The sequence below is a fragment of the Phycodurus eques genome, chromosome 4, assembly GCF_024500275.1.
Source record: "Phycodurus eques isolate BA_2022a chromosome 4, UOR_Pequ_1.1, whole genome shotgun sequence".
Lineage (NCBI taxonomy): Eukaryota > Metazoa > Chordata > Actinopteri > Syngnathiformes > Syngnathidae > Phycodurus > Phycodurus eques.
The window spans coordinates 27,282,120-27,304,885 of record NC_084528.1 but is presented as its reverse complement, the minus strand read 5'-3'; the positions used below and the strand labels follow the sequence as shown (position 1 = coordinate 27,304,885).

The 22,766-nt window shown below is 41.9% G+C and overlaps 1 protein-coding gene across 10 annotated transcripts in view; it reads right to left on the bottom strand.

Moving 5' to 3' along the window:
- kif13a (kinesin family member 13A) overlaps positions 1-22,766 on the bottom strand; it is a 45,474-nt gene that overhangs the window by 4,952 nt on the left and 17,756 nt on the right. For 2 of the 10 annotated variants that reach the window (XM_061674931.1, XM_061674932.1), the window contains exons 7-38: positions 20,432-20,516; positions 19,255-19,389; positions 19,070-19,182; positions 18,338-18,449; positions 18,025-18,237; positions 17,838-17,948; positions 17,624-17,758; positions 15,593-15,723; positions 15,314-15,400; positions 15,066-15,241; positions 13,446-13,665; positions 11,903-12,065; positions 11,676-11,819; positions 11,428-11,577; positions 11,141-11,305; positions 9,282-9,455; positions 8,960-9,111; positions 8,744-8,876; positions 8,478-8,624; positions 7,661-7,693; positions 6,811-6,910; positions 5,872-5,998; positions 5,725-5,780; positions 5,312-5,436; positions 4,983-5,159; positions 4,808-4,900; positions 4,579-4,731; positions 3,786-3,863; positions 3,629-3,688; positions 1,973-2,054; positions 1,526-1,677; positions 900-1,058 (exon numbers count right to left, since the gene is read on the bottom strand). In XM_061674931.1, coding sequence (XP_061530915.1) covers positions 900-1,058; positions 1,526-1,677; positions 1,973-2,054; positions 3,629-3,688; positions 3,786-3,863; positions 4,579-4,731; positions 4,808-4,900; positions 4,983-5,159; positions 5,312-5,436; positions 5,725-5,780; positions 5,872-5,998; positions 6,811-6,910; positions 7,661-7,693; positions 8,478-8,624; positions 8,744-8,876; positions 8,960-9,111; positions 9,282-9,455; positions 11,141-11,305; positions 11,428-11,577; positions 11,676-11,819; positions 11,903-12,065; positions 13,446-13,665; positions 15,066-15,241; positions 15,314-15,400; positions 15,593-15,723; positions 17,624-17,758; positions 17,838-17,948; positions 18,025-18,237; positions 18,338-18,449; positions 19,070-19,182; positions 19,255-19,389; positions 20,432-20,516 — 4,141 coding nt within the window. The other 8 variants (XM_061674936.1, XM_061674938.1, XM_061674933.1 and 5 more) reach the window with 7 other exon arrangements.

Below are 22,766 nucleotides of genomic sequence, written 5' to 3'. Positions count from 1 at the left end.
ATGTCATCAATGACGTAGACAAATGTAAGATTGCAAGTGTAGTGGTTTATACAGCTGACACCGAAATGGAGTGATGGAAGAATGGATTCACACACGTCCACACAAACATCCATGGTAAATCAAAGCATATGGTACATTAAATAGCTAAGATGATCACTGATATCCCATTTGTTTATGTCTGCGTTGTTGGAAGTGTAGTAATGCCTGTATTGGATTGTAAAAATGTAAAACAAAATGAGCGCAATTGTTTTGCACATGGCTCACTTGAATGACGGAAATAGACATGCCATCCATTTTCTTTTGCGCTTGCCCTCATTTGGACCGAAAGGGGAGCCGGAGCCCATCCCAGCTGACTTTGGCCGAGAAGTGGGGTACACGCTGGACTGGTTGCCAGCCAATCACAGGGCATGGAGTGTATACGGTTTAAAAATAAAAATAAAAAATTAATATCTGATGTAGGCTTTGAAAAACTCTTCTTTTTTTCATGTTTTTTAAAGTATTTCCACTTTTTAATATTTCCTGCACTGTACGCTGTTTTAATTGTACTTTTATTTAGTTTTTTTCCCCCTCTTTGTTTTAAATGTTTACAAGCCGTTTTTTCCCCCTTTGTTTTTAAATGTTTTTAATCACGTAAAGCACATTGAGTTACCTTGTGTATGAAATGCGCTATATAAATACATTTGCTTTGCTTTACTTTGAATTGGAACTGGGCATGACCTGTAGTATAAAATCAGCCTAAAACAACAAAAATGCATACGTAGTTTATAGATTTTGACGTTGAGCGGGAGTTGGTTGGATTCCTTCCTCAGTTCAGTGTCAGCCTTTCACTCTGATCGCTCTTGCAGTACCATGACCATGAGATGTATACTTCCAGTAAGAGCAGCGTGTGTAGCACTTACAGCGCCATGTGGCAGTGTGTGGCTGAGCTGTCTGCGGGTGCGGGTGGAGGTGGAGGTGGGGGTGGAAGGCTTGCAGTGGCCCTCGCTGCCTGCCCTGGGTCTGTGCCAGGGGCAGGGAGGGGGGAGCAGTGCAGGGCTGTCCACACATGAGCACATGCTCTGCAGATGGGTCAGAACAACAGCACAGACTTCACGCACACACACATAGACATACACACTGCATGCATGGATGGAGCTGGGCAGGTCAGTTACATAGTTAGTGGCATGCATTTCAATAAACAGCTCGCAGTATAGCACGGTTAGTTCAAATAGTTGCAATATAGATACATATGATGTGATTATTTCTAAAAACGTGTGAGTAGATTTATCGTGTTCTTTCATTGAAAACAACATTTTGTTTTTAATAAGTGGTCACAGTCAAGCCATGAGAAAAATTGTAAATCAACCTCAGTGTATCATACCGGGCACAAGTGGACAAATATTGATGAGGTACAGTCTCATTATTGCATGCATCAAGCCTTGTGATATGTGTGCGTTATGTTGAGTGAAACAAACATTCGTGCACAGGGATGAGGATCACATTCAATGGGGCTTCATGACGGGAAGTAGAACTCATTCGTTCTTACCTCTTGTCCCAGCAGTGGTCGGGCCTCCAGGACTTTCTTCACCTTGTTCTCCTCCTTGACCGGCAGCAGGGACTTGAGGAACTTGGACGGCTGAGGGGATAGAAGCTTGAAGGGACTGGAGTTGAAGAATGTAGGACTCTCTGGAACCAACACTATGCAGATAGTTTGACATAATATTAAAAACACAGTACAAAATAAGTACAAAATGGATAACACATCCATCCATTCATCTATGTTCTATAGTGCTTATCCTCATTAGGGTTGTGGGTGACCTTAAATTGGTTTCCCGCCAATCATAGGGCACATATAGACAACCATTCAAACTGACACACACACAAAATTTACAGTTTTTAATTAACCTAACACGTATGTTTTCATAATGTGGGAAGAAGCTGGAGTAACCCTAGAAAACCCGCACATATTGTAAAATTCTCTTGTGTTGTTTACCTGGTACTTCCTTGTTTTTGACTGGTGTGCTGCACAGAGAGCCATCCTGAGGATTGCAGCTGTCAACGTGATCACAGTGGTCCTAGAAACCAACACACAGAGTTTATATGGTCCTAGAAACCAACACACACAGTTTATAAGCTCATATAATTATGTCACCGTTTAAAAGAGAAAAAGGTATACTCTGCACTTTTCACCCTGTTTATAAGCACTGCCACTGCCAGTATTCAGATCCCCTTAAATGTTCCACTCTTTTTTTATATTGCAGCCATTTGCTGAAATCATTGAAGTTTTTTTCCACAGATTTATTAAAAAAGAAAAACTGAAATATCACACAGCCATAAGTATTCAGACCCTTTTCTCAGTATTTAGTAGAAGCACCCATGAGTCTTTTTGGAAAGTTGTTTGACACCCGGATATGGGGATCATCTGCCATTTCTCCTTGCAGATCCTCTCCAGTTCTGTCAGGTTGGATGGTGAATTTTGGTGGACAGCCATTTTCAGGTCTTTCCGGAGATGCTCTATTGGGTTTAAGTCAGGGCTCTGTCTGGGCCATTCAAAAACAGTCACAGAGTTGTTCTGAAGCCAATCCTTCTGGATTTTAGCTGTGTGCACAGAGTCATTGTCTTTTTTGAAGGTGAACCTTTGGCTCAGTCTGAGGTTCTGAGCACTCTGGAGAGGCTTTTCGTCCAGGGTATCCCTGTACTTGGCCGCATTCATCTTTCTTTTGATTGCAACCGGTCGTCCTGTCTCTGCAGCTGAACCCCCCCCCCCCCACAGCATGATGCTGCCACCACCATGCTTCACTGTTGGGACTATAGTGGACAGGTGACGAGCAGTGCCTGGTTTTCTCCACACATGCCACTTAGAATTAAGGCCAACAGTTTCTATCTTGGTCTCATCAGACCAGAGAATCTTATTTCTCACCATCTTGGAGTCCTTCAGATGTTTTTTAGCAAACTCCATGCGGGCTTTCATGTGTCTTGCACTGAGGAGAGGCTTCCGTCGAACCACTCTGCCATAAAGCCCCGACTGGTGGAGTGGCTGCAGTGATAGTTGACTTTCTAGAACTTTCTCCCATCTCCCGACTGCATCTCTGGAGCTCAGCCACAGTGATCTTTGGGTTCTTCTTTACCTCACTCACCAAGGCTCTTCTCCCCCAATTGCTCAGTTTGGCCGTATGGCCAGCTCTAGGAAGGGTTCTGTTCGTCCCAAACATCTTCCACTTAAGGATTATGGAGGCCACGGTGCTCTTAGGAACCTTAAGTGCAGCAGAAACTTTTTTGTAACCTTGGCCAGATCTGTGCCTTGCCACAATTCTGTCTCTGAGCTCTTCAGGCAGTTCCTTTGACCTCATGATTCTCATTTGCTCTGACGTCCACTGTGAGCTGTAAGGTCTTATATAGACAGGTGTGTGGATAACCTAATCAAGTCCAATCTGTATAATCAAACACAGCTGGACTCCAATGAAGGTGTAGAACCATCTCAAGGATGATCAGAAGAAATGGACAGCACCCGAGTTAAATATATGAGTGTCACAGCAAAGGGTCTGAATACTTATGGCTGTGTGATATTTTAGTTTTTGTTTTTTAATAAATCAGCAAAAATGTCAACAATTATGTTTTTTTTTTCCCGGTCAAAAAAGTGAAAGCATACCTCACATATTGTTCGGTCTTCATCCTCACCACCAGTCAGGTCTGTTTTACTGCAGGAAGACTGGAAAGCAGGAAGATTTGTTATCCACGACACAGATCAAAACTTATGTCCGTGTGATCCACATTGTGTGAAGAAGTGAGAGTAATGCGCTCATTACATGCTGTACATTTGGTGTGCTGAGGCTTCTTCTGAGATGTCTTCCCTTAGTAGCGAGTGCCTCCTTCACTGTCACAGCCTGTAGAAAAATCAATATGTATACTTTCCAAACGAATTATTTACTGTTAGGACTTTGAATTGGGACAAGAGGGGTAGTTCCCCGACATACTGTATTCAGCAGATGACATGAGATGTTAAAAAAAGCATGCTGTAACTTACAATACAGGGTAGTCAGTCTACTGTAAAATTTATATTATATATATTATATATATATATTAATATACGTTTTATATATATATATATATATATATATATATATATATATATATATATATATGTATCTCAATTCTAATGGTGTTGTTTTGGGGCAAATTTCCTGATTGTGTGTGGCAAGTTACCAAGGATTTACCAGGCATTTAGAGATAAGGCATTTGTTATTATCATCAAAAGGAGGCCTTTATCAGAAAAAAAAAAGATTATAATATTTTAAAAAATTTCAACATTAAATGCAGTTAATTTACATATTCTAATAAAACTGTATTTTTCTATATCACTTATCCCCACAGGTGAGTGAGAGCCTTTCCCAGCTGACTTTGGGCAAGGTGGGATCCCCCCAGAAATGATCAGGGCAGATATTGACACAAATGAGCCTTTCACACCAACATTCACACCTGTGGACAATTTAGTCTATACAAATGGGTCAGAATGAATGAATCAAGATTTCACTGGTTTATCTGGTAATTATCCGGTAACGGCGTCTAGGATAATCCACGGCTGCTGTGGCTCTACTGTACCTGTCGCAGCCTCTCTAAGCTGAGGATGTTCTCCACTTGTAGAACTCCCCGAGTGTATTTCTCAATGTAGGTTTCTCCATCCTGAGTCTCCTCGCTGTCTGCACGGGCAGCCATGAGGGCTAATGTCTCTCTCTCCTCTGGCTCCTCTGAGGCCTGACATAGCATTTGGGAAAAGAAGGTTCATTACAAAAGACCTCTTTGAGTGTAATTATTAGTATAGAGAACATACCTTTGGTATGTTGGAAACAATCTCGTAGGTCACACCACAGGAATAAAGCGTGTTCTTCAGGGACATTCTCCTTTTGAGACTCTGTGTGAAACTCTATTAAAACAAGTTCAATCCGAGCAGTCATTTAAATGGCACACGCCACTATAAATCAAAATGTCATTCCCCGTGCACGAACCTGTTTGTTGTAGATGTTTACGGCGAGCCTCTTGCGGAGTACCAGCTCCATAGAGGCAGGGTGGCTGAGCTGCACCGTGGCTTTGAGGATCAGATAGATGCGCTCGTGAGGAGACGTGACACGATTGAGATGCACGGAATCATGAATGGAGGAGTCCCAGGAGCACACGACTGACACCTGTGCAAATGTATCAAGTGTCTTTTAAACCGTCAAAGACAGAATACAATGCACCGGATCAATAAGAGTAGATGTACACTGCCCTCACGAAGTTAACTACACAGTTCTAACTTTGAACACAGGAGGGCAGCAAATGCAAAGTCATTTCCCACCTCTTCCTCACTGTGCTTGATGATGGGGAGATAGAAGAACTGGCTTCCATGCTCCTTGGGCAGGATAGAGTTAACGCCTGCAGCATGTGGGCCCGTCAACTGCTCATTCACTGTCAGATTATCAGCTGGTGGAACAAAACATATCTATATTAAGCTTCTAAAATATAAACTCATTAGGTACATCTGCACAGTGTAATCAGACCCATTTCATGAGCTGAATTAAAAAAAATGCTTTAAAAACTATGCATGGAAAGGGGTTAGTGTTAGTTAATGCTTAGTTCCTCATATATTTCACCATGAACCAAATTTGATCTGCATCTGATGCAGTGCTAACCACCCATTACCCAGATTTTTTTGGGGGTCAATTACGGCACTTGATTTCAACTTTATTCTGGGAATATTGTTGGACTCACCATTCAAATCCAGGAAGAGGACTGGGATATGAGCTTCCATTCCAGCAGGTGGGGTCCTACAGGCAGACGTTTGAAGCAAAGTTACAAAAGCAAAAAAAAAAAAAAAAAACAACAACAACAACTAATCAATCTGACACAAATATATACCATTGAGCAGGAGCCCCAGGGATGCCACTTGAAGGTGCGGGTACGAGCACGGCGTTCCTCTCCTCGGTCAGGCCGACCCATTGTTCCACCAGGCGGGCTTCCCGCTCGACATCTTCCTCTGACTTCTCTGGATGGGTGGAGAGAGAATGAGAAATTTGCCACCACAGACCAAGAGATCAAAAGAATGAGAGTGCAGAGGGTGTCAAAAACATGCAGCTGTCCTGTGGTCTGCAATGCAATCTCTCCACTTGTTGTATTTTCAAAGAGCACTTCCGTTTGGGTACTAACTACTGTGGCGCTTAAGCCCTGCTTGCACCAAGCACTAGTTTGGTCGAGTTCAGCCCAGAACTACGGCGCAGTTTGCTTGTGCGGGTTGGAGCTACACAAGCTGCCGACCACTCTTTGGTCACTTAATTATCACTTCTGTGTTACAATGGAATGCAACAGTGCAAAGAAAATAATCCAAAATGTAAGAAATACCAGGAGTTATGACGGAAAGCTGCGTTTAGGCTGTTATGTCGCTTGTTTTTTTTTTTTAATGTCTGCATGCAGCACGCTATGCCTTTTTCATGAATTCATTGTTGTGTTACACTGTGTTGCACTGCTATGATGTCACACTATTCACATAGCACATACAAGCCACACCATCCCACTTCAGACAAACCAATGGATGGACCTGTCACGGCCAGGAGATAAAGACACGCTTGTGGGGAAGTAAGACTGGAGCGATGCCGACTGTAGAGGAGACTTTAATAAGGCACCAACCCCCAACTACTTGATCTCTCCATGACTACATGTTGGTTAAACTTCTATTTGCGGGGGGAAACACAAATCATGTGGTTTTCCGTGACGAGCTGATCTGAACTGTGCCACGAGGTAAAAAGGTGGTGGTGGTGGTGCGGGGAAGGGGAAGGGGTTATCAGGAGGTTCTAGACTCACCGTGCTTGTTGATGATCTTCTTGATTTGTTCATCAAGGTATTCCCGTCGTTTGATTAAGGCCTCAGACCATCGCTCTCTAACACAGCTGAGATCTTCCTCCTGAAAACAGAAATGAACCAGAATCAATGCAGGTTGGGCTTAGTGAGGGAGGCTGCATGTAGCTAAGGGTTACCATAAGAGGTCAAAGGTGCACCTGATAGAGGCCGTATCTGCTCCTTCAGACCCCCACTGTTAATATCTCATATAGGCTAAAGGACAAATAGTGCTAGCAAAGAGCTTCCATACTCAAGCTGTATGTCTAGCTAAAAACAATTAGGGTCAGATTGTAAAAAAATATACTTTTGCCACACTGTCACACATTCGTATTGGCATGCAGCAGCCACTCTGAATCGTAACTGGTCAACCTTTGGCAAATTCTCCGTCACAAAGTTAAAAATAACCAAAAAGAAAACCAACTCGAACGTCAACCACATTACACCTCTGACATCAGTGCACATCCACCATGCAAAGTCGTGTCAGCCATGCAACACACGTGTTTAGATAGCTTGTATTGCTGCTGCAGCTCTTCGGTAGTGGCAAGCCAAACAGTAGTGTTAGCATGCATATGAACTAGCCATGTCAGCGACGGGTGGAGTTGTAGTTTGGCTGCCAAAGAATGCTCGTTATAATGTTATTATAGCATCGTGTGTGTTTTGTTTAATAAAGCAAGGGGATTTTACATTTTTTTTATTTATTTTTTTAGTCGGGAGAGGCAACCGCCCTCTTCCTCCTCCCTCGCAGGCCCTCAAGCAAGGGGCCATGTGGCAAACACGTCATCCTTCATGCTGCGGGGTGCCTGGATGAGGGTACCTGATAACTATCCATATCGTCTTGCACCTCTCTCTGGCAGGGGAGAACATACTCTGTCAGATGTGTGTGTGTGTGTGTGTGTGTGTGTGTGTGGGTGTGTGGAGGTGGGCAGCAGACAGCTCAGAACAATTTACAGCTCATGCAACTTTCCATATGAAAAACAAATGTATTCAAGTGTATTGTATTGCTGGTATATTTATTTCAAAGTACAAAATAAATTCAACAGTGCATGATTATTGTCTCATTAAAATTAAATGATTAAAAAATATTTTCAAATCCCAGGTAAGGTTATTTGCTCATAGTGACAAGTATACAAACAAGTTTACGTGTCTGTATACTGCATGTGGTCTATGCTTGTTACTTATGTTGGTCGATTATTCACACGTTAACAGGTAAGTATCTTTGCATCGGAATTTCTATCATGATATCTTAACAGATCAGCTTTGGGATACAATATCGAAAATATTAGTTCATAGGCAAAACCGAACCTTAAAACGACAGCACAATTACATCGCAGTCTGTAATGTCTTCACTTTAAGTTTACCACTCAAAAAGCTTATTACTACTTATGAAAATGGAAAGGATTTATAACTGCTTACTAAAACTTTTAGCATCCCTTGTATGAGTTCAGTTTCAAGTGATCGTCACTAAAATGAAACTCAATGAGCTAATCGAGGTTGAACAGAAAACAGATTAATACCTTCAATACTTAGTGTGAAATTATTATTCTATTCCAAGAAACCGTTTCTTTAGAATGCAAAATAACAATACCATCTCAGTGTCATGCACGTGTCCAGTAAAAACATGTTTCACAGACCTGGTAGGTGTCGAGGGGTCTCTGCAGTTTGGAGGAGCGCAGCGTCACGCAGCCGATGGAGACAGACAGCATCGCCTCCATCAGCAGAGGCAGAGTTCCTGAGTTTTGCACTGGCTTCACGCTGACATGCAGCCTCCTTGAGTGGCCCTGCTCGAACAAATCAACCTCAGTGTGGCGCTTCTGGCACTTACTTTTAAAATGTTTTTTTTTTTTTTTTTTTTTTTACATAATTACACGAGTCACAATGATTGATGTTTTTCTCCGACCTGCCGCAGTTGGAAGACTCCTCCTGTGCTGATGTCTTTTCCAGGCTGCAGCTCCACAGCGGCGTACTCTCCCTGTTCATTGAGCTCCTGGATGGAGACCCACAGCTCGATCCTGCGAGACACCTCGCTCCACCTTCATGGAACGTGCTCCAAATTTAGGGAAGTGAACACATCCTTCCGTGTTTATCCATCAGCGCTAACTCAACTTGTACGTACCTGTCTCGGAGCGTCTGAGTCTTGGCTTCCAGTGCGTCTAACTCCCACGGAGAACGTCCGTTCCCAGCACAGCAATGACCCCAAACCTCTATTGCCAACGCACCTTCAGATATGAACTCCACAAAGTCATCTGTCACATGTACAACATAGTCCTGCAAAAAAACATAAGACTGTGGCTTCAGTTGATTTCAGAAACAGTGCTTGTGTCACTATTGCGCACTTGCAGACCTCTGCCAAGGCTTAGACATTTGTTACCTCCAAAATCAATTAGTGAATTAATAGAAAAGAAAAAAAAAACAAAAGAGCAGCAGGTCTTTCTCACCTTGCAGTGGTCAAACTGGACAATGAACTGTGCATCAGGGCTCCGAGGGGACGGTCTATCTGGGCTGACCATTGGGGGAGCCACTGTGGGTTCGCCATGTTCCCAGAAGGTGTACTGACAGAAGACAAAGTTGGACAGGTTGAGAGGCAGCCCCGTCGCCTCCCTGATGCGAACCTGTAATGTGAAAACATGCACACAGCATGAAGCCTGCTTACTTCAGTGCAGTCAGTGGTACTTTCACGATGAAGCTCGAACTTCAGTGTCCTGGTACAGTGGTGGATTGAGATACGAGTGACGCGACTAACAACTTTTTAGAGATACGAGACGCTGTACGGATGAATTTTTTAGCTTTGACAAAATTTTGAGATAAAATGCTGTAGGAACTGATCTCATCTCAACTGACTTTACAACAAGCATCTGTTTGGCAGGTAGTGAACAATTCTTTTTCTTCTTCAAAAAAAGGAGGCTTCAAGATGTTTAATGTCAAGTTGAGGTTTACTGTCAAACTAAACAACAAACACAAACGGTGAAGCAACACATAGACATGATGCGATATAGAAATACTCACAGGCATATGTTCTTTATACTTTGCAAAAAACAACTAATATTACTGCATCTTACTGAATCACCTACTGTAGTTATGAAACTCTTCTATGTTTGTGTCTCCATGACTGCCCCAAGTGGCCAAATCGTGCATACCGCAATGAATTAATCAACGTGCGCAAACTTTCTTTAAGTTGTATTTATGTTATTACTAATTGTTTTTATAAATTACAATATTATAGAGTGCTGTATTCCTCATTAAAAATACATCACGTTTTTTTGCTAGGTTATTTGGTGAGGTTGGAATGCATTAATGGCATTTCCATTCATTTAATTCGTTCATTCATTCATTTTCCCGTTCCGCTTATCCTCACTAGGGTCGCGGGCGTGCTGTAGCCTATCCCAGCTAACTTTGGGCGAGAGGCGGGGTACACCCTGTACTGGTCGTCAGCCAATCGCAGGGCACATAGAAACAAACGACCATTCACGCACACATTCACACCTAAGGGCAATTTAGAGTTGTCAATCAACCTACCATGCATGTTTTTGGGATGTGGGAGGAAACTGGAGTGCCCGGAGAAAACCCACGCTGGCACGGGGGAGAACATGCGAGGCCGTGCCGCTCCATTCATTTCAATAGGGAAATATGGTGTTTAGAGTTACAAGTGTGATCAAGGAACAAATTAAACTTGTATCCAAATTTTCACTATTGAAAGAAATTGAAATGGCATTCATATGTTCGTGTACGGCGGCACGGTGGCCGACTGGTTAGAGCTTCAGCCTCACAGTTCTGAGGACCCGGGTTCAATCCCCGGCCCCGCCTGTGTGGAGTTTGCATGTTCTCCCCGTGCCTGCGTGGGTTTTCTCCGGGCACTCCGGTTTCCTCCCACATCCCAAAAACATGCATGAATTGGAGACTCTAAATTGCCCGTAGGCATGACTGTGAGTGCGAATGGTTGTTTGTTTCTATGTGCCCTGCGATTGGCTGGCAACCAGTTCAGGGTGTACCCCGCCTCCTGCCCGATGACAGCTGGGATAGGCCCCAGCACGCCCGTGACCCTAGTGAGGAGAAGCGGCTCAGAAAATGGATGGACGGCTGGATGTTCCTGTATCCCCCCCCTCACAAATAAAATGTTGTTACTCGTTTTTAATAAAGAACAATAACGCTGTATTGCAGTGACAGCGTATTTGTAAATCAAGGTCTCACTATACATATTTCATGTTTTGTTCTTAAAAGACATACAGTAGATTTAGATTCAATTGGATAACCTTTATTCGTCCAACAATGGAGAGATTTGCCGAAATTAGCATTTTACCCTGATAATGAGCCTCTTGGCCATGTGGACAATTTCTCCGTTGGTGTCCATGACCTCGAAGCAGCTGCTCTCACTGGAGTTCTCGGAGGAGTCGTCTCCACCGCAAAGGCGCTCGGGGACGGCGCCGCTGACCCGCATCAGCTCCACGTGCAGCCTTCCTGCTAACTGTGCACACAAAGACACAAACAACTCTCCGGTGTAAAAAAACCATCAAATCGATGTTTTCACATAGAGAAGGCAGTGGACATTCCACATTTATTACGCTATTAATGCAGATGTACCCTTACCTCCCCCTGTTGGCTGATGATGGGAACAGCATATTGCAGTTTGACATCATGGAAAAGGCACTCCAGAAAAATGTTAGCCACTCCTACAAGGTTGTGGTTCTCTTGTGTATCATAAAATGGGTCACATTGTTTACCATTTCCCTTGTTGTACTGCAAATAAACACAAAGCAGATATAATTCCATGAACAAAACTATATTTATTTATTTATTTATTTTAACTGTCCTGTTTTCAGTCTTCTGTTCCTTACCACTTCTTCAGAGCCTTCCCTCCAGTCCCTGTAGTGGTCTCTCATGTCCACCAGCTTGTTCTCCAACTTCTCAATGGTCCACACCTGAGTTCCCCTCCCCTTCCTCCGCACCTGGATGGCTGGCTCACTCACTATGGCTCCACGCTGAATGAAAAAAAACACCTCAGATAGGCCTGAACACGTGGAACAGTTACAATCATTGATTGGCGGCGGCGAAGTCGGCCGACCTTGCGGTTCGCGCTAAGGTTGGCTGCAGGAATCTGAAGCGTGACCTGATAGTCAGTCAGTTTGCTCATCTCCTCTGCCAAAAAGTTGGCCTCTCGCACCAGAGTGTTGGCTCTCAGGACCTGTTCTCTGAGGCGAGAAAGACTCTGTCGGAAAAGTTCATCCCTGACACACACGAAGACATGAAGAAAAAACATCATTTATTCAAGAAGAAACAAGGAAGGTTAAATGTCTGTTACTACCAAATGGACTACTGTATGTAATATATGCATGTTTTTTTTAGCACAACTGAACAGCAACAAGTAAAACTCCAAAAGTAAATGAACGGGTTTTTATCAGTCTTTTTTTTTTCCGGTGGACCCTGTCTGTCAAAGAGGCCCAAGTACAAATACAGTATAACCCAAATCATCTCTTAATATTGAGCCACCCTTCCCATCATTTTACTACCAGTGTTAAAATTAATTCAAATGATAAAGGACCATAGAAAGAATGTACATCATGAAATGTAAAGAACTATAACAGCACCCGATAAAATGCATGTCGACCTCGACCAGGGCTAAACAAACCTTATTTAGGTCAGTCCCAAATAGTAAACCTTTATTGATACCAACCTTTGAGTTTGTCATTGAGATTCATACATGAAAGAAATGTGTGAAAAAATCTTGGATCTCCACCTACACAAGGTTTTACCTCAACATTTTATGGGTTCTTCCTTAGCCAAACCCACAGAAACTTTGGTGATAGTTGGGTAAAAAAGTTTCTTATTCCTTATTCCTTTCAGTTTAGTACATCGATGTGCACGTTTGCAGCTTCGGAAGTCAGAAATGTTGGAATGGAGAAATCTGACTATGCCGGCACCCACAGAAACACAAAAAAGACTTTTGTAACTGCTGTATATTTAACTGTCTTTATGGTACTATTATACTAAATACCATTTAACACAACTGGTTGTGCATCACAACTGCTGTGTGGATTGGAAGTGGGACCCCTATAAGGGATCTCATCCACAATAGCTGACCAACAGTGAATGGCAAAGTACAGGACAAAGAGAAGCAAAACAAGTCAGTGGTGAGACATGCAAAATTGGAATTTCCAAGGAGGCTTTGTGACTAAATCCAGGACATTTGCAGTAGAAAGCTGCTTGGTGGCGATGTATCAGTTGGTGGTTTGACCAGACCAGAACCTTGAATTTGACCCAGAGCCTCACTTCACTGAAGCCTTTCCAGTGGCAACTTTTAAACGGCGGTTATCTTCACTTCATGAGGACAGCTGTAATTTCACATTACTCACTGCCCTAAACACTGTCTTGCAGTATCTCAATCTTTTAGGATGGGATGGAACCTCGTATTTATAGGACAACACTGCATGGGAAGAAACAGCAAGGCGGAAATGGACTGTCCCACTTAGAAATGGAATATACAGTTAGATAGTAATCTGTATTGATTAAGAAATGATGTTAAATAGGTTATAAATGATGAACAAACGGGTTAAACTATTGTACTAGCTTATACAGAAAATACGTTTGTGTGTTTGTGTCCCACCAACCGTTCCTCTGTCCACAGTCGCAGCTTGCTGTGCGGTGTGTGCGTCTGGAACGTGAGGCGTTCACTGCTGCTGCGGTGGTGCTGTTGTGTTTTCTCAGGAGAAAGTTGTTGCCGAAGCGATTCCAGCTCCCGCTCATACATCATCCGCTGCTCCTCCAGTGCCGTGCGCTTCTCCTCCAGGTACTGCTTTTCCAGAACCTGGACCACATTCTGCATGGGGTCTAGAAACCCACGTGCAGGTGTGTTACAATGCAATACATGAATCTTGTTAACAACTTACAGAATAAGTGGTATTCTGGCATTAGACAGTGGCTATAAAAAGTCTACACACCCCTGTTCAAATGTAAGCTTGTTGTGATATAAAAACTGAGGCCAAAATAAATCAAGGTTTTTCCACCGTTAAAGTGAACTCTAACTTGTACAACTTAACTGAAATGTATTTTTAATCTTCGTGAGAGAGCAAGTAAAAATAAACAACTAAGTTGTATAAGTGGGCACACCCTCTTACAACTGGGATGTGACAATTACAAAATCTCTTAAATGTATGTGGGATTCCAAAAGGTATCTCTGGTGCAAACACAAGACCGCTCATCACCAAAGAACACTATAGTAAAGCAAGGTGGTGGCATCATGCTTTGGGGTTGTTTTTCCATTAAATATCCCATAAAAATAGACATTTGGACAGGGTTGTGTCGACTTTCTATCCTTTGCAGACCAGATGGTGCTTGGAAAAAAGATGACTTACTATTTTTGCAGCATTCATATTCAATTGAGAGTGATGATTTTAATTGGATTATCAATGTATTTTGAATGTGTGATTAGCATGTTTGCATGATAATCCTTATCGAGTATCTACTGAATTTGTCTGACTGTGTTCCTGCCATATCTTCCTGTTCTTTTCTTTGCTCTGTACCTAGTTTCCAAGGAAATAATATATGGACACAAATGCAAATCAACAATCTGGCTGTGCAAACGCAACATGTAAATTCTGCTGCCGCACTAGTTCGCCAGACAGTATTTTAGTGAAACTTTATGGGCATTTGTATTCTGGGCTTGGGGGCAAAAATGTGTTCCACAAATTCCGCCTTGCAACAAGTGGTAGCCAACCATAACAGAGCTGATCACACCAACTTTTAAATGTGTGACTCTAAATTGCTTGCATGACATATTAATGACAGAAAATTTTATATGATGATAAATAAAATTGAGTCATTACAATACTGTATTGTTTTTGGAGTAATATATCTATGTCATTTCTTAGTTGCAGAAGAGCTATGTTGACTTTTGTTAGGTTTTGGAGTCATTTTAGTTGTTTTTTACAAGTGGTAGCCAACTGTAACTCTAACAGGTTTCATCGCACCATTAAACTTTTAATTTTGTGCCTACAAATCACTGGCGAGATAACGCAGAGCACTCAAAAGCTGGCGTCTCGCTTGATGAAAAAATATTTTACAGTTCTGGCATTTTTAAAACATACTACGATAAAGTGGGAGTAGCTGTCCCAAAATGAGGAGTTTCAGATATGGAATTTTTGGTATCCATTTGCTGGTTACAGACATTGATTGTCGACTGAGAGCCTTACAGATCATGTAGATGGCTGAGACAGTATTTTCCTAATTACCGTTGTTTCCCAGAGTCTTCATTATGACCTCCATCTGGGCAAACTCATAGCTGTAGTCCTGCTCTGAAGATGCCTCACTGGCAGTCTCCACGTCCACCTCCACAAAGCTCTCCCTGGGAGAGGCCCTCTCCAGCTCCTTCAAACGGTCCCGTCGCTTTCGTTTTGGCAAATTGATCCTGTGACAGATTTTATTTTTAGCCTTGTAGCTTCATTACACATATTAGTTTGAAAGTTGAAGCGTGGCACACCTAAAAAAGTGGTTGTTTCCCCATAAGATACGGTCTCCATGCCAGAGATGCACCAAAGAGTCGATCATTGTTCCATTCACACAGGTCCTGCGGGGAAAATGTCAACTAGGATTATTATCTGCATCCTTTCAGGAAACAAACGCACGGAGGTTGAACAATTCAGTTGCCGTTGAAGGGGAAACAAGCTTGTGATATCAAAGCAGAAAGCTCAGATTCCTCGACAATGAGCTCATGCCAAGCTCCAGTAGACAAAGTTGTAGTAGTTTTACTGCAGCTCACCGGGCGTTCCCTATGGGCATCAAGGTGACATCACCGTCCGTGCACAGTTCCAGTACACAGTGTAGCGGCTGGATACCGATCCCAAACAGTTGAATGTCCTGAGAAGTGTCAGCACCGACATGCGTGCGCTCCTACACACAGGTGGAAGACATATTAAGCAGACGATAACAGCAGGCCTGAAAGGAATTTGATTCATCTTCTCGTGTTTGGCCTAATTTATTATGACAAAATGAGAAAACAATACTGCGCCTGCAAGGGAAAAAAAACTAGGGAAAAATCAGGCCAATGTGAAAAAAGAATGTGCCGTGCTCGCGCTTTGTAAGTGGGCGTTGTTAGACAAACATCTCCTTTTTCAAAGGATGTCCAACCCTGCGCAAACAAACCCATTTCACATTACTGTGGTCATTCCACACTGAAATGGAAGAACCCAGACAAAGGCCTGTTGTTCTGTAGGCTGCGCACGTCGCTTCCTCACACGCCTACAGGTCTGTCCTGCAGGTTGCTTCTGTCTTTCGGAGTCACCCACGCTCATCTAGATGTGTGTGGTGTTTACAATACCGCACTACCTTTTGAGGTGTTTCTGACTTTGGCAGCTGCTATTGGAAAACATGACTCTGCCTTTACCCACAAACTGAACTAATGCACAGATGAGCCAACATTTTCTACAACAGAAGACGTAAAAACTGTTGTGTTTAACGCCTACTTTTCAGAATTCAAGAAAAATCAGCACCTAACTTGAATATGTGAGAGTAATTGTGGACTAAATCTTTATAAATCTAGCAGATGTGTGTTTTTTCCAAAGCCATTTGGATTGCCATCTTCACCCTGTATCTTAAATCCATTCATCCATTTTCTATTGTCATCCATCCGGATCGCAAGTGACTTTGGGCGAGAGGCGGGGTAAGCCCTAGACTGGTTTCCAGCCAATCACAGGGCACATGTGGACAGACAACCATTTACACCTACAGTATGGGTAATTTAGAGTCTTCAAGTACCTGGAGAAAACTCACACGAGCACAAGGAGAACTTTCAATCTCCACACAGGAAGGCCCGAGTCCAGATTCGAAACCCCAAAACTCAGAACTGCGAGGCAGACGTGCTAACCACTGGATCAACATGCAGTCCACATGTTAAAACCTTTTCTCCTTTTTCAATAGCAGCTCCTAACATATCCCAGCCCAGCCCAAAAAAGGAAGAAAACTAGAAATCAGACGGGCAACAAACGCTACTTCTGACTTTCAGTGATGCAATGGATGATGATGGATGATCAAAAACAAGCCCTCGCTTTCCTGCACTTAACACCTACTCTCCTCTGCTTTTCACAAGTCCATTTCTGTTTGGACACCCTTGCATGTGATCAATGGAAAGTGAATCACAGCGGTCATGCAAGGTTACGGCACCACAGCCAACGAGTGTGATCATGTGCTTTTTGGGTGAGAGGGTAAGCATAGCATCAGGAATGGACACAAGAGTATTTAAGAATGCTTTTCATCTGATACCCTTTCTGAATACATAACAAAAACCTGATGAAATGGCTTCACTACTGTAATCTACTGTAATCTAATCAATTTAATTATTTATCCATCCATCCATTTTCTATAGCGCTTGTCTCAGGCACAACTACGACCCTAGTGAGGAAAAGCGGTGTAGAAAATGGATGGTTTTATTATATTTATTCATATTTTATTATTTATTTGCAGATGGATGAACAATCATTTCTTAATGTATAGAGAAATTATTTACTGTATTTTAAACGATGACAAATGAAACACGAGTAAAAAAAAAAATGTTGCATGTATAATTATATGTAATGTTAGAAAACATATTTATGGATTTGATTTGATTTGAATTTTAATTTATTGGATTATATTTGTGTTGAAAATGTTTCTTGACACTCACAAATAAATTGCAATCATCTTATCCCCCGACCAGTTCCATACAAACGGATCTGCTAGCACTGAAGCAGGGACACTGCTGCTCAACTTTTAGGCCTTGAGCTTCACACTGAACCTCCGTCGGTAAAATTCGTACCTTAAGATAGTAAACGAGCAGCTCGTTTAAGGCAGGATCCGCATTCAGATTGACCAGGAAACACTTGTCTTCACCCACTTTAATCCCGGATGTTTCCAGAGAGATGCCCATGCTCTCCAGCTGCTTCTGGCGCTCCTGTAGACACAGCACCACTTTATTCGTAGGCATAGTGGGTTTATTCCAGGAATAATTATTCTATGTCATCTATACAAACCGTGGCGATCTCTTCAGTCTTCCTTAGCTTCTCCTCCCAGGTGACAGTCATCTCCATGATAAGTTTCTCTGATTCATGCAGCTTCTCCTTCAGCTCAGGAGCCTTCAAGGACTTTAGGACAGATCGGGATCACGTCAGGACAATGACAAAGTGACCATGAAGGCATTTGTTGGGTACAACATCTCACCTCAGCCTGGGACAGCTGAACTTTAAGCTTCTCCACCTCCTCTCTGAGCTCTCGGATAATGCGAGCGTTGGGGTCTTCGTTCACGACGGCGTGGTTGACGATCCTCTTAGCTCGATCGGCGTAACGCAGAGTGGAAAGAGTTTCTTCATAGTTGTCTGCCGCAGGACTCACTGTGGCTATCATAGCTGTCTTGCTGTTCCCACCAAGGTTGTCCTGCAGAGAAGAAGTGTCAACATTTATTTGTCTTCTTTTTAAATGTATGGCAACAGACGACAACTAACTATAAAAATGCAACTAAACGTGGGGTACAAACCTTGAGAAGCCAGGTGAGGACTGAGTCTCTGTAAGGCACAAATTTGGCCTTCCCCTTTCCTGCAGACTGGTCAGCTAGCGCAGAAATCACACAACCTAATGTGGTCAGAGACCTACAACCACATACAGAGTTCAGTTTAAAGACTTTCAGATTTCTTGAACATTAAAGTCACTTTATGATGCATCTGCACAAGCTCCCCACACAACAATTGCACTGAAAATTGTGCATTTACAAATATAACTACAACTACATAGTTGGACATTGCCACGACGGATGGCCTTGACACCTTATGGATTTTAGTCAGAATTCAAACAGGCAAGCGCATGACAAAAACAAAACACAATGTACTGTACTGTAAAACCAAATGCCAGGATTTGAAAAATAATTTACTACACTGACAAATATTGTTGTGAATCCAAAATACAAAATGGGAACTAAGTGTACAGGAAGAAAAGCAAACCTCACACAGGAAGGCCAGAGCTGAGATTTCAACCCCGGACCTCAGAATGGTGAGGCTGACATGCTAATCACTGGCTCACTGTCCTGCCCATTTCAAATTACACCCACAATACTAAACATTTTTTCCAAATGAATATTTAATCAAAAGTGAGCCTGTCTACCTTTGTTAATTTGGAATTTATGACAGAGTTCTTATATTTGATTTGTGTACCTAATGATGTGTCTGGGGCCCATTTTGGCTTTTAATCACGGAACATCTCAAGCTATACCCACTTGTTTATGTTGCTGCCTTCTTTTAGTCGCTCCCCAGCAGCTCCCGTCTTGGACACTCGTTCACTTCCTGCCAGGTCGACTAGACTCATCTTGCTCACCTTCTCGCCGGAATTCTGGTAATGAATCCAACCCATTGTTAGGGCAAAACATTTACGGAACGCTTTGTGTCCTAATTGAAGACTCACCCCAGATTGTAGATCGTAGAGTGTTTGCGTGACGATGATACTGAAGACGCCGTGAGATCGGCTGCTCTCCTCGTTCATGTTGGTGGCTGCCACTGTGCGAGATTTGTTCCCCTCCGACATGAGCACCTCGATGTCCTACAGTCAAGGAGGAGGAACAAGAGATACAAATGCTAATTGTGTTACATTTACAGTATGAATTCAAATGTATTATACCAGCAACTTTTATTAATTTACGTGATGAACACACTAAAATATAATTTAACTTAATCTATCAATTTCCCTTATGGGAAGAATAAACCATCCATCCATCCATCCATCCATCCATCCATCCATCCATCCACCCACCCACCCACCTATCTATCTATCTATCTATCTATCTATCTATCTATCTATCTATCTATCCATCCATCCATCCATCCATCCATCCATCCATCCATCCATCCATCCATCCATCCATCCATCCATCTATCTATCTATCTATCTATCTATCTATCTATCAAATGATTAATTTAGTTTTAACAACTTAAAATCTTCACCACATTTGACAACAACGACGGAGAACAAATATTTTCTTTTGGCCTTTGCTGTTCATACCAGAGAAGTTTAATATTTGGAACTGATATGGTTGATCTGCTGTAAATTGTGTGCCCTGGTTTCTGGTTATTGGAGCAATACTGGCAACATTGATACATTGATTTCATAAATTTTACAGTTTGAAGGTTTGGAGTAGATTTCAGTGAATTTAGGAAAAATGTGCAAACAGATCCTTTTGAGAACAATAAAAGGCGGCCAATGTTCACATTTAGTTCAAACGGGTCATGAGACAGAAAGACTGGTTCTGGGAAATCCAGTGCATTAATATCAGGAAAACAGGGCGCACAGAAATAAGGTGGAGCTGTTTAAACTTAATTAAGGGAAGCCCCGCCAATGCTTGGGATACAATCCACCCAAAACCACGTGAGTGCATTCCACATTCACATATGTGTCATTAGGAGCTCATGAGGATTAAAACCACATTGTCAAGCTCAGCGCTATTTAGCTGGAAGGAACTGTGTTGGATGTTAGAATTTATTTTCGACGCAATTAAGAAATGAGTGAATTTTCTTCAGTAGTACGATGTGAAGTCAGCCAAGCGTTTCTTCAGTGTGACAACACAACGGTAAAAGAAGTAGCCTACCTCAAAGTTGGTCACGGCCAGTTGAGACAAACCATCCACGTATGGGCCCAGGACTTTGTGTTCACGCACCTTCAGAGACTGTCGGCTTGCAGAGGGGAAAGAAAAAGTCTAGTCAGTGAAAAGAGTGGAAATGCCTCTCGTGGCATAAAGCACATTTAATTTCCTCCTTCTCAGAAGTACTTTTTTTATGACAAGTATGGCACTTTGGGGTATTGAAACTATCACGTTCACCTCAAGCATGTCATTAGAGTGAAGGACGGAAAATGGACTTTTTAATTGCTTGTATTGTATCATACTGCCTGCCCACCCATCGAGCGTGAAATAACACAACCAATTAAATCTTTTATAATCAGCTTATTTCCGAAAATATGTCCGTGAGCGAGCCCTTCTGAATTTTGCACAATTGCGACGTGAGGAGGAGTTGGGGTGTGTGTGTTAAACTTCCATCCAGATTAAGGATGTCATCTGGATACTATGAAATAATAACATCATACATAACAATTATAATAATAATAAAAGCTGATATGATGAGATACAACATAGAAGTAAGTGTCTGAACATTCATCACAGATGGGATTTTACATGTTGAATTGAAATTGTTGCCAGATGCGCAGTCTGGAGCAGATCTGGAGGAAACATGATTTAACATTGAGCACCTGACGTTAAAAACACATTTGTATCTTAACTGACAAGATTTGGCAGATATAAGCGTTTGCTTCAAGGGAACATCCCGGAAAGAATCATCATATAAATACAGGTCGACGTGTCCAAAACTGTCGGCAGAGAGTTGTGCTCAAACAAAAAAAGAACACACAAAAAAGAACATAACCTTGTGGTAGATGGAGGTAAAAACAGGAACAGTTTAAATATCAAACTGCTTTTTGTCTCAATCACTATTTCTTCACTTGTTTGCAATTTAGTTTATTTTTAGTTTATTTTTGGATCATCGTATTAGGTAGTAGCTAGCTGTTTCCCAATGAGGACAGTTCTGTTTGCCAATATTCTAGATATGGTTGAAATCATGATTTCCCCATTGGACATGAATACACATTTCCCTCAGGAATGCCTCAATTTGTTTTTCATTGTATAACTGCACTCCCATCAATACAGTCAGTGACTTGTATGAAATATCATTTTTTTTCAAACTCAGTGTAATTCTTTTAGGTTGCCTGCCAGTTGTTGAGGAGAAATCCAATAGCTCAGTAAGCGGAATTCTATCCAACTCAGTGGATATACACCTACTCAGGTTAAGTTACCAGGTTTCCTTTTTCCATTCAAGTGACCTACCTCCCACTGCAGGTGTTTTTTTTTTTTTTTTAACTAGCCAAAGGCGGTCAGCTTTGGCTGGACTATAGAGTGATTACAAGCACTTCCACTACAGTTTCCACAGCTATTCCATCTGTAATCCAGTCGTTTGTGAGGATTTTAGGCAATGCGCAATATATTATTTGCATTCTTAGCAGAGCCTCATATGTTTGGAGTGACGAAGCAGCTTATTTTACCACTATAGGGCCAAAACCGTATATTTTTCAATCCTTTTTTTGCTGAGTGTCTTCATGTAAACAGCAATTTGAGCTGCTGAAAACAAACTTTTTGGATAACGCTAGCAATTGTGAAGACTAGTTTCTTGTGTGTAAACATATTTTTACTGGCTGATCTCATTTTTGTGTAAACATCAGAGTGTGTGAATTTATTTCATCGCATTAGCAATTGCTACATCATGAGCCACATGCTATATCTGTGTCTGATATTCAGGACAGACATCATCACGTGTGTTCCCTTTTTAATATACAGTGGTGCCTTGAGATGCGAGCTTAATTCATTCCTTGACAACACTAATACTACAATAAATAAATAAAACACACACTTTCAAATCATCTTTACCCATGAAAATGAATGCAAATGCTATTAATTCATTCCAATGTGCTTTTCAATAAGGAAAATAGTGCTGTATCTTTTGCTTAAAAACACAGTAATAACATCATTGAATAGAAAGTGAAGAATTAAACAGTTTGTTCATCATGACTAATTCATTACAGCTCCTTCTAGTGTGTGCGGGAAGCAGTAAAATACAGTCTCGCAAACACAAGCGAAAAAGTGTTTTACAACTACTGGAAGTTACTCAGTAAAAAACTGCAATAATAGTAGTCATTTTTCACAGAGGATAAATAATATATGCCTGTAAATATTGTTATATTGTCTGTGTATGGGTGTTGCTGCAACATTTCTGTTTAAATATCCGTTGGTTAAAGCGTTATAACACCACCACATGGATGCTATTCGTAAGCCCATTTTTGGCATTTCTCATTATGTGTTAGCATTAAGCTGGCGGACT